The 12102-nt window shown below is 37.7% G+C and overlaps 1 protein-coding gene across 2 annotated transcripts; it reads left to right on the forward strand.

Moving 5' to 3' along the window:
• The first annotated feature begins 929 nt into the window (after positions 1-929).
• LOC143613983 (uncharacterized) lies at positions 930-5348 on the forward strand. Of its 2 annotated transcripts, XM_077087550.1 has the most exons (4): positions 930-964; positions 1319-1490; positions 3456-3626; positions 5073-5348. In XM_077087550.1, exons 2-4 carry the CDS (start codon positions 1362-1364, stop codon positions 5157-5159), a joined length of 387 nt encoding a protein of 128 aa, XP_076943665.1. In that variant the 5' UTR covers positions 930-964; positions 1319-1361; the 3' UTR covers positions 5160-5348. The 2 variants fall into 2 exon arrangements, with proteins under 2 accessions (XP_076943665.1, XP_076943666.1); XM_077087551.1 differs by lacking the exon at positions 930-964 and having other exon boundaries at positions 1104-1490.
• The last annotated feature ends 6754 nt before the right edge of the window (positions 5349-12102 follow it).

A 12102-nucleotide genomic window follows, 5' to 3' on the forward strand; every position in this document is an offset into this window, starting at 1 on the left:
TTTAAATCATATTTAGTAGATTGAAATCCTAATCATCACCATAAGATAGGGAAATAAAGGTTTCATGAAAACTTAGCCTTACAAAAAAAGTAGATATGAAATGATTGTATCGATCATTCTTTTATGTCATCGTAAAAATCAACGATTTCAATAACCAGAGTCGATTTATTCATGTTCTTACCGGTGGTTCTTTATTTCTTACTCACAATTTATAATTTTTGTTGAAATTAATGTTTTCAACATGTATTACTGAATGCTTAGACGACAAAACCTCTAATTTGTGCCTTTTTATGTATTAATAATATGTATTTGAATTCACTTATACTTTCGTATAGATGTTAAACGACAAGCATGTTAATATATACATGTATACTCGCCAAGAATTCTTAATTTAAAATGTGCCTAAAAGATTAGTAGTAGAAGAGATATCGACGAATTTGGCATAGAAAGAAAAAGAATCACTTATATTTTGACTTAATATAAATTGGCTTTTCGATATTAATTAGACGAAGATACATTGCATAGTGTGTGATAATCCCAAATACTTATAAATTGTTTTCGGATGTTATAGATGACATTAATAACATGTGGCCAATTGAACAACAATAACTTTTTTCCTTCACGTTATCAAATGCTTTTTATTTATATATTCTAACTTTTATTTATGCATAATTCGATCATGTTATTTGATTTCTTTTGTCAATATATGTTAAACATAATTGATGGTGTTACGTTAAAAGTTTTTGTACCCGACCCCGTGTAGTACACTGGTTATAACCTAGTATAAACATAAAACAAAATGATACTTGTTAAAAGCCAAGCCGTCTTGAGAGCCAAACACTCTCAGCAGCACATTCCTATAAATATTATTATTATTATTATTATTATTATTCCATTTCAGTCATTTCAGATTTGATCAGTCATTTCATCGCACCATGACAGCAAGCGAACTTGCAGAGAAATGGTAATTATTAATTCAATAACTTTTATAATCGTTGTTATGCTGATCAAATTCTCAATTCGTTCACAAATTACTCGTCATTTTTGTATATTCGATCGATATTTCATCAAGTTATTGAGATCCGTTATGCAATTTGTACGTATATTTTGTTATAACACCTTAATTTGTTGATGTTGATCTGTAATTAACGGGATGATCTGTGCTCAATTGATAGGTTAGGTTATGATGTTAGTGAGAAATGATTTATATAGCAGTATCGAGAGTTTGAGATTGTTTATTTAACATTCATTGGTTTTGTGAGCAATTTTATCCATAATTGATTTGTTTGCCCTAACTTATCGTGTTTATGTCCGAAAGAATATGAACAAGTTTTGAAAGACAGTTTGTTTGTTTCTGGTGGATGATGGCTGCTGCGAGTAGTAGTAGTAGTAGTAGTAGTATGAGCAAGAAGAGGAAAGGGTACGGCTACTGTTGGGCGGTCTCAGCTGGACTGAATGCCGCCATTTCTGCCAAGTTCATCACCCCACAGGTACGTACGGATGCTACTCTCTATCTCTTCTCTTCTCTATTCATTCCCCCTTTCATCCTTAATTAATTAATTAATTTCACCCTCAATTACATTACAAATTCTCACTCAATTCTTTAAGGATTTAGGTCTATGATTTTAATGTTTTGTGGGATACAAACCCTCCTAGCTATTATTTATAATCAATTCCTCATATGCTTTTCTGCTATATAAACCTAACATGTGCATTCCTTTATGTCTGTTGCAGTTTTATTAACTACAAGGGGCTCCTTGTTTGGTAGATGAATCATCTAATTTAAGCCACTAATTTAGATGTTTTTTCTATGAATTGTGATGCATTAGACTTGTTCGTTTGTCTTCGTTTATGTTTGCTCAATTTGTTTGTTTTTTTTTTTGCTTATGTTCGTTTACGTTCGTGAGCTGTTCGTTTTAAGTTTTAAATGAACGAACGCGAACATGCCCTTTTTCATAATGAGCGAACATAAACAAAAACAATTGTTCGATTATATGTTTGTGTTCGTGTTCTGTTTAAGTTAAATGTGATGAGTTGGGGTTAGGATATGATATGGATTTTGTAGTTAGTTTGTTTACAGAGGTTTATATTTGAGAGAACAAAATAAACAAATGACAATTATTGATATTTACAACTGAGATTTACACAGCTATTTATAGCCTTTGTTTGTGACAGTTACATGACGGTTAATACAGTTAAAGGTGCGTTTAAAAGACACAACCTTTCAAGAATCTGGCGGGTAAATAACTACTCCTAAACGCCATATTTACTAACCTAGGATAATACAATAATAATGTTTTGTGACATAAATAGATAAATTATAGGGAAAATCCCCGTATTGTCCGCTTAACCCTTGTGATCAAAGAAATGTCCATAGCTTATCAAAGTTCCCAAAATGTCTCTCTCAAAAAGTAAGGATCCTAACTTGTTTTAAATCAGACAACCCTTTTACCAACCAATGATCAACCACCATCTGGCCATTTTAATGGCGGATCTGATGGCATATCTGAATAAAAGGACAGCGCGACGCTATGGTCTTACCGTCGGAACCGACTTTTTGTTATTTTTTTCAACTTCCCACCCTTGTATGACGCCGGAGCCGGCTTACAACCTTCAAAGTGCTCACCAGTCACCATTGTATGTCATTAGAATCCTGAAATCACCACCACCATCACATGACGGTGGAACCCTAAATCACCTCCACAGCCGCCGCCCCTGGTTCTGATCACGCTCGCCACTATACAGCTCCGTCGTCAACCACCTTCACCTCTACAATAGTACCACCACTAGTCACCCCTGTCGTCGGAAAGGTCACCGGAAGGAATGACCGTCTCTCTCTCTTATTAGCGTCGGCCGACAATAACAATGTTGTCAGACGACAGGGACATCGACCCAGCAATTCCGTCGCCGCCGCATTTATTTTTCAATTCTCCAGCAGATGGAGGATCTATGGTACACGTGGTGGTCATCTACCTGCTTAGAAAAAAAGTTCGTCTGACTTGAAATAGGTTAGTGTACGTATGAAATCATGTGGACATTTTGGGAACAAATTGATCAAATGGACAAAAGCTTGAGCTACTCCATTGAAATGGACATTTGGGGGATTTTCCCTAAATTATAACATAAGTCTTTTAATTTGTTCCAGCCATATGATGTCAAGATTTAACGGGCCAACAAAATGAACGGACATGAACATGCCCCTGTTTGTGTTCATTTGGTTTGTTTACATGCGTATGTAAATAGGTTTATCTGTTCGTTGAAACACATGGAATATCCCGCTACAGTATAACCTAGATAAATAAATTTGTTAATAAAGGGTTTGCCACCATGTTTTTATTTGCATTATTGTCTCCATTGTTCATTATAAGTCTAATTAAGCGTATAATATGATTAAAAGGAATATATGTTTGTTTGTATGTAACTAACTAATGCGCATTATTTTCTTCATTTAACAGCTTATTAGGTACGGTATGGTTATATTATTCAATGTAATGATGTGGGGATGCTATGTGAAGAGCCTGAAAGCTCTCTCATCTCTGCAAGCTACTGTAACCAACTTTGCAACCAACTTTCTTTCTTCGGGTTTAGCTGGTTTTTTCCTCTTTGAAGAACCATTGTCACCAAAGGTACATATATCATGATTCATGAATCTTTATTATTATATTCTCACTTCCATTATTAGTTTATCACACATGAATTTTGCTCTGCTAATGCGATATTGCGATACCATTAAATGTTTTAAGTGAATCAAAGTTTTGTTTACATATTTGGTTAACACATTTGTAAATTGACATTATAACTTCAATTTCTTAGTTAACATACAAAGTACGCATATCGGTATCCCAATAAGAAAAGGATACCTCCTTTAACGCTAGAAAGTTGCAACGTTTTCTTGATAAGATGTCACTGAATTTTGTAAATATTTTTTCTTATTTTAATTACAAACTAACCAGAGTCTAGAGATGGCAAAATGAGCAGTTTGGAATTTGGATAAATGGTAGAAACGGAATTGGATCTAAATGGGCCAGACTGGTTGACCGTACACTTCTTTTTTCTTTCTTTTTTTTAGCTTTTTTTAGCAAATAGTCTATTAAATGTAATCATGAAAACTATTATTTTAGTGTTGAACACTTGGACTTTACCAAAAATGTGAAAATCCTTAAGGAAACTTAAGTTTACATAGCTACAAATAGATACTTTAAGATGTAAATATAATGAATTACAAAACCAAGTTGTTGATTAAAAAGATACAACCTATGCAAGTATCAAAATAAAAGAAGAAAACAATGTATGAAACTTATGCAATAAAATAAAAAGAAAATCAATTGATTACTTGAAAAAATCAATGCAACCTGAAAATGAAAAGGGGTAAGGTTTGGAATCAAATGTGTTCTAAGGGTGTTAATCGTGCTGGGTTTAATTGTTCAACCTCAACACGGCCCGCATATTTATGTGTCAAAAACATGAACCTAAATGGCAGAGACTAAAAATCATGTAACCCGAACACCACCTGTCTAACCCTCTTATCTAACGTGTCAAACGGGGTGGTGGATAATAGTTAAGTTGTAAACGTATTAATCGGGTTGGTGGATTGTAAACAAATGGGCTAAACACGTTAATCGTGGACCACATGTTCTTAATTCTGCCGATTTGGACCTATTCAGATTCTTTAGGCTGCCCATACCAGTTCAAATTATAACAAAAATGGCTCAAACGAACCCATTCTTCTGCTTACGGTTCAAGAAAGCCCGCCCGGAACATGCTGATGGTATTAATTTGGTCCCACAAGATTGCTGCATTTTTCTTAATTAAGGGCACTTTTAGATATTAGAATAGTCATATTCAAATCAAACATTGAAATTATGGAACATGTGAAATGCTTCCATTTGTTTTGCCATATAACCCATGGATCAAAAGAGTTGACGGGTTGTAAATGGGTTTCATTCAAGTTGTAAACGGGTCATATGCTGGATAAACGATTTGGTGAATTTACTTTATAAAATATAACATGATCAACATTTAACAGATGTCTTAACACCTTTGTTTCATAACTGATGGATAGATTGATTCAGTGGTTTGCAGGAGCACTGCTTATTGTGGTAGGTGTATTCATACTTAGTAAGTCAAGTGTAGAAGAAGAGAAAACAAGAAAGGATTAAATAAAAGCTTCACTTTCTTCTTCATTTAACCACAGAAGATCGATGGTGGTTGACTAAAATCTACGGCAGTTGAAATTTATGAGGGAGGGTGTTTTGCAGGTGAACCAACAATAGTTCCACATTTGTATACACATTGTTTTAAACAAGTGTTTGTTGGCTGCAGCGGAGTTTAACTAATGTATTTTTGAACATTGGTTGCAACTAGTGGTTGTTGGGGTGGTACGAAAAACGAAACCTTTAAAAGCTCTCTGGTTGCTTCCTACATTCTCTCAAGCAACCAGATTGCATTAATTGTAAATGGAGGTTTCTCATGCATTTTACCCGAATTCACGGGTATGGGTCTCACCAAACCCAGAGAGCCCTTAAACAGGTTATAACATCTCATTAAATTAAAAATTAATCTCATTAAATATTTTATATGAAAATCCTACAAAATAGGGATATACTAAAAATTAATATTTGATTTAAAAAAATATATTATTTAAGATTAAGAAATAATATTATGGTAAAAAAATAATAATAAGCGGGTCATGAATCTTACCAAACCCAGATAGTTTTTAAACCTGGATATAACATCTCATTTATTTGTGAAACCATTTCATCATCAAATTTTAAGTATATTAAGGGGGTGTTTGGGATTCCTTATTTTGCCTCCTTATAACTTTTCATTAAGTTTATAAGTTACAAAAGTGTAACTTAATGAACTTTTCCTCTCACAATATAAGCAATCCCAAACACCTTATCACTTTTCAATAAGTTTATAGGTTATAAGTTGATGAAAATAAGCAATCCCAAACACCTTATCACTTTTCGATAAGTTTATAGGTTATAAGTTGATGAAAATAAGCAATCCCAAACACCCCCTAACTTTCTTACAATAAATAAAATTAAAAAAATTATAAACTAGAAACGAATAATGTAAAACAATCACGTAATACGGGGGATAAAAGCTAGTATATTATATAGTCGAATGTATTTAGGTAATGTTTCACGTATCATGTTTGTTTTGGGGTACTGGGATGTTAAGATACTAAAATTTTCTATTTAAAATTTTTTGATGTACGAATAAAGTATTATAACCTAAAAAATGTTGGCACGAGGGAGATGCTTTTGAGTTTAACCGATAGAAAATCTCAAAAATAATCATTATTATTGTTGTGTTATGCCTCTACAATCATGTTGAAAGAAATCACATATATAAACCTACAAGGCCATTTAATTGTGTATACGCTTTAAACCTAAATGTACTTTAATGAGCATTATTACCCACACATTGCCACGGGGTTTTCTCACTTTTCTAATGCGCGCTGCGATGGTCTGTTTCAGTGTACTCATTACAACATACGATAGAGAATACCAAAAAAAATATACTTAATATAAAATGAAAAAATGATTAAAAAAGTAATATGAATAAATTCACCACCATGGAAAAAGCTATCGTTTTTGTGGGTCCAAAAGAATTCAAAAAAATATATATATTAGAAAAATGATGTCAGGTATACTAATAGGATATGACGAATCTTTTTTAGAAATGAATTAATTAGAAACTGTCACATGTTCTAATAAGATAAAAAGAAACCTATTTACAATTCTTTTTGTTAGTATGTATAATAACTAATACGATAAATCATTTTTAAAATTAAACGAATCTACTAAAATGGGAAATACATAATGTCACTTTTTAAGGATATACAAATCTAAATGAACAAAATACACAAATTAACCTTTTCTTTTTTTTTTCCAAATATGTATCAAAAATTTCTAGATCATCTATAATAAATACTGAATACATCACGGCACCCTGCATAATTTCATATTTCGATTATGGGTGTGCGTGGTGTGGTTCGGTGCGGTTTTTGACTAAAACCAAACTTTCGGTTTTATGATTTTTTTTAAAACCTTTTGGTTTCGGTTTTTTCGGTTTTAGGTTTTTGGGTTTGGTTCGGTTTTGAATGTGGTTTTTTCGGTTTTGATAATCAAGCCAAAACTTTTTTGACCAAAAATAGTTTGACCCAAGATATTGAAATTTGACATAATAATTTTTGCTATAAACTAATGATTAATAGAATAATGAACCTTTGGACCTCAAATATTATTAAAGCTAATAAAAGATACATTTGAAATTAAAATAGAAAATCAAAACTAAAAGTACTAGTATCGTTAGTTATTAACCATATGTAGTTACCAAACATATTTGTTATTAACCATATGTTAAAACTAAACAAATAGTCGTCGGTAGATTTTGTTTAAATGGTTATGGTTAAGATATCATGGTAATTTCGATTTTTTGGTTATTTCGGTTCGGTTCGGTTTTTTCGGTTCTTAACAAAATACAAAACCGAACCAAAACTAATATTTCGGTTTTTGCTAAATTTTAAAACCGAACCACTGGTTTCTAATTCGGTACGGTTTTTTCGGTTTGATTTTTTGCTATTTTCGATTTTGGTTCGGTTTTTTCAGTTTCATGTACAATCCTACTTTCGATTTGGTTGTAAAACACGCCAAATGTAACTTGAGGACAAATATTCAAATTAAATTGGAAGGCTACAAGCCAAATATGACCTGTGAGTGGTGGTTGTGGAATATCCTGTAATTCTTTCAACAGCAAGTCTTCCTTCACTTTATGTCCTCAAATTACATTTTGTAATTTTAATTCACTTTGTAATTTTAAATGGATGTGATCTTCATACACCATCCTCAATTAATTATAAAGGTTTATATGGCTCGTATAAGGTTATACGGACCGTATAAGTCACGCATGACTGACAAGTACACGAAGGGAAAAACAACGTTTTCAGCCTATACGGCCTGTATAGCCCTATACGAGCCGTTTAGGTCTTCAACTGCTCGTACAAGCATGCTAAACCATAAAATCTATGACTGTATCAAAAGATTTTGCAAATAACGCCAGACCAGGCTTTGACTGACTTTACTCACCTTCAAGTCTTCGTGTAAATATAATTATGATAATTACTTTTCTTTGTTATAAAAAGGCAACCATTGTATAGCTTTGTAAGGCGGTCCATTTGTACTCTCTTTAACGTTTAGAATAAAGATAAGAGAAAACACATTTATCTCACCCTTCACCTTTAACTTTTAAAATTGTAAAATATTGTCTATAAGATCCGTATAGACCTATACAAGGCACCAGAAACAGTAACCGACAACTTCAAACACAAACTAACACAACCCAGGGCCTATACAGGCCGTATAATCTTATAAGAATTGTATATAAAAAAGTGGTGTTGAAGAGGTAGGTCCCAGCAAAGCCCAGTTGGACCCGCAAGACTCACCTTAAAGAGGTACGTCTGCGCAAAGACCAACTGGATCCGCAGGACCCACCATGCTCAGAGATGAAGACCTTACACGCAGTAAGCCAGCTGTTCCCGCAGGAAAGCCTCCCTTGGTATAGTACCCTGCCTGTTCCCGCAGCTGTAGGTACAAACCAAGAAGGAAGGCTACCCGCACTAACAGTAAAGCTACACGCATAAGGCACTAACTCTTATGCTTCAGCAATGTCACCTGAAGAAGGAATGAGCAGGGCGGGAATATTCCCGCCCAAAAGAGCCAGTCCGTACGCTTCCAGAAGATCTTTTGTACTATACCTACCAAGGTATGGACAAATAGACAAGATCTGGTAAAAGCGATCCATGAACCAATCACAGGGTGACAGCTCACCGACAATAGTACGAGGAGGAGCACGCTCCAGTACAAAACGTCGCCATCAGCCGCTGCCTACCCACCAACTCCCATCGTGGCACGAACATAGCCCGTAGTTGGTGGAAAATGAATATTATACAGCTGGCCGTACCTGCTTGGAAACCTACATTCGGCTATAAATACTCCAACACCTTGGAACGGTATTATTATCTCATATCCTCTTATCTTCTCTAGCTATTTCTCTCAATATACACTTATATTCAGAGCAATCTAGTCTGATTCTCATGCCGGAGGGTGGTCACAAGGAGGAACCCCCCCTCTCAGTGACGAGCTTACGATGTCTGTTTTGCAGGTCGAGAAGAATAACCATCTTTGCCGGACCTAACCTTCGTGGGAAACATCTACTTAACCCTAAGATTATCCGTAATCTGCTGGGGTCACTTAGTGTTTCTTCATTGGCGCCATCCGTGCATTAAGCTAGAACTAATTCTCTCTCAGTTTTTTTCAAACTTCTGGAAAGATGGTTAAGGTTACTCCGATGCCAAGGCCACCGAGTGACTAGGAAACTCCGGTAACCACAACCCCAGCTACTGAGGGAAACACCGGTGAATACACGATTTTTACGAACACTACCCCGGTTACCCAAGCCGGGGCAAGTGCAGTAAACAATCCTCCCCTGGGATTCATTGATACCCAGTTGGAGAAACAACAGACGAGGCTTCCCCGACAAACACTAGAACAAGTTAAAGTTTGGGCGGAGGCACGTCAGAAAGAATTCCAAGCCGAGTTGGATGAACGTTTACGTTCACTCCAACAGGCCAATGACGAATTCGGAAGCACTCGACAACAGCTCAACATGAGCAATGATTGCGAGTATTTGGATGATGATTGGGAAGAATCTGACAGTGACGCAAACCCTCGTCATAAGGCGAAAGGGAAGCGTAAAGAAGCAGACTTCCACCAGAGAAGAAATTTTGAAGAAACTTTCAAACCAAAAAACGCGGGTGGAAACCCACGTGACTTCTCCAAAACTTTCAGACCGACTGTTGCAAATGCGGGAACGTCCAAGTTTGCAAGAGACATTGCGGAAGCAATCGCTCCAAAGAGTGCCAAACAGATGTCCAACATAGACACTTACGATGGCGTATCTGACCCGGACGATCACTTGAACAGATTTATAGCGGGGGCAACCGTCATCAATTGGACGGTTTCCACATGGTGCTACATGTTCCAGATGACGCTCGCCGGGGCAGCCAGAGCGTGGTTTGATCGTCTACCGGTCCACCACATCTATGATTGGGCAGACTTCCAGCACAAGTTCAGCCAGCACTTCAGTCAACAAAGAAAATATACTGAAGAGCAGTGGACGATCCTCAACTGCGTCAGAGAGGAAGACGAATCTTTGTTAGACTTCATCACTCGCTTCAACTCAAAGAAGCTAAGTCTAGGCACCATTAGTGAAGATCTTGTTCGCGCCGCTTTTATCCAGGGCGCTGAATACCCAGAGCTCATCCGCACGTTGACGGGTAAAGATGGCATGCCATCCACGTGGGATGCCATCATGACGGCAGCTAAACGCTTCGCCGAGACGGAGAAGCAACTGGGTAGAAATCTTCCCCAGAGCACAAATCTCTACACGCAGAGGACCAGAGAAAATAACGTCCTTACCGCCCGACAAAAAAAGAAGAGGAAGCTTGGTATTTGGCAGTCAAGGATAAACTTTGACACCTCATCCAGCTCTCGCCCTCTCTTAGGCGGAAGGGACAACACGCACTCGTCAAACCGAAATCCCAGATGGACGCCACTCACCAAAAGCGTCACCGAGATATTTGCCACCGAGAAACTCCCATGGCCAAAGGCTCCAATAATCCGACAGCATCATAACGCTGATCAGAGCAAATCCTGTGACTTCCATGGGACCAAAGGCCACACCACGGAGGAATGCACATCTTTGAAGGATATCGTCGAAACATTCGTCAAAGATGGAAAACTTACACACCTCGTGGCGTCAATCAAGAACTGAGGGAGGAATGACAATCGGTACAAGGGCAACGGACGAAAGCCCATCGACATCAGCATTCACATGGTTCATGGCAATGTCAGAGGAAGAAAACGACGAACAACAGAGCCAAGTGCGTGGAAGGAAGCTGAAGTGCGCTTCCCGCGTGTGCCAGGAGGACCCAACAAAGAAGGCCCCATAGTCATCATAAGCTATCTGGGGCACTACATCACCTCCCGCACTCTTGCTGATAACGGCGCTTCGTCAATGGTCATGTATAGGCAGTTCTTCAACAAGCTAGACGACGAAGACAAAGAACGCCTAGAAACGGTTTACGCCTCGATGGAAGGGTTTGACGGTAGCACAAACACCCCCTTGGGTATCCTATCTTTCCCCGTCACTCTCACGGACGGGAAGTACTCCCGCACAGAAGACGTGGACTTCGTCGTAATGAGGAAGCCACACCACACATACGACATTCTCTTCGGGAGAGATGGGATGGCGAGATTTAATGCCGTGGTGTCTTCGGTCCATGGCATGATGGGATGGCCAACAGCTGAGGGTGTCGCGATGATCACGGGTATTCCCCAGGTATGCATCGCATCTGTCTCATCTAAACCCAAACCAAAGATGGCTAAACCGACCATTACCGAGCCAGAAGAATGAGCCTTCAATGGCAAATACCTTGACCAGGCTGTTACCATTGGCCCAACAATCACTAATCCCACACGCACCTTACTCAAACGCTTATTGCAAAAAAATGCTGACATCTTCGCGTGGACACCAGCTGACATGACTGGTGTACCCCGAAGTAAGGCGGAGCATAAGCTCAAGTGTGACCCGGCTTTTACGCCGGTCATACAAAAGCGTCACGTAATGGGTGCGGAACAGGCTAACGCGTGTAGAACCCAAGTCAAGGAACTCCTTGACGCAGGCATCGTACGCGTTAGTAAATATCAAACATGGGTTGCAAATCCCGTCATGGTACCGAAATCCAACAAACAATGGCGCATGTGCATAGATTTTAAAGACCTAAACAAAGCATGCCCCAAGGATTGTTACCCGTTACCCGAAATTGACCTTAAGGTAGATTCGTTAGCACCGTTTCGCCTTAAATGCTTCCTTGATGCGTATAAAGGGTACCATCAAATCCACATGGCCGTTGACGATCAGGACAAAACCGCGTTTCGGACGCCCGATGGCACATTTTGTTACCAAATGATGCCATTCGGACTTAAGAATGCTGGGTCCACGTACCAACGCCTGATGGACAAAGAGTTCCAC

The sequence above is a fragment of the Bidens hawaiensis genome, unplaced genomic scaffold, assembly GCF_021521415.1.
Source record: "Bidens hawaiensis isolate Kalapana, Puna unplaced genomic scaffold, B.hawaiensis_p1.1 tig00038597_1, whole genome shotgun sequence".
NCBI lineage: Eukaryota > Viridiplantae > Streptophyta > Magnoliopsida > Asterales > Asteraceae > Bidens > Bidens hawaiensis.

Coding starts and splice junctions, on each gene's coding strand:
- LOC143613983 (XM_077087550.1), top strand. CDS start 1,362: ATGATGGCTGCTGCGAGTAGTAGTAGTAGTAGTAGTAGTATGAGCAAG. Junction 1,491..3,455: donor CCAAGTTCATCACCCCACAG/GTACGTACGGAT, acceptor TTCATTTAACAG/CTTATTAGGTACGGTATGGT. Junction 3,627..5,072: donor AAGAACCATTGTCACCAAAG/GTACATATATCA, acceptor AGATTGATTCAG/TGGTTTGCAGGAGCACTGCT.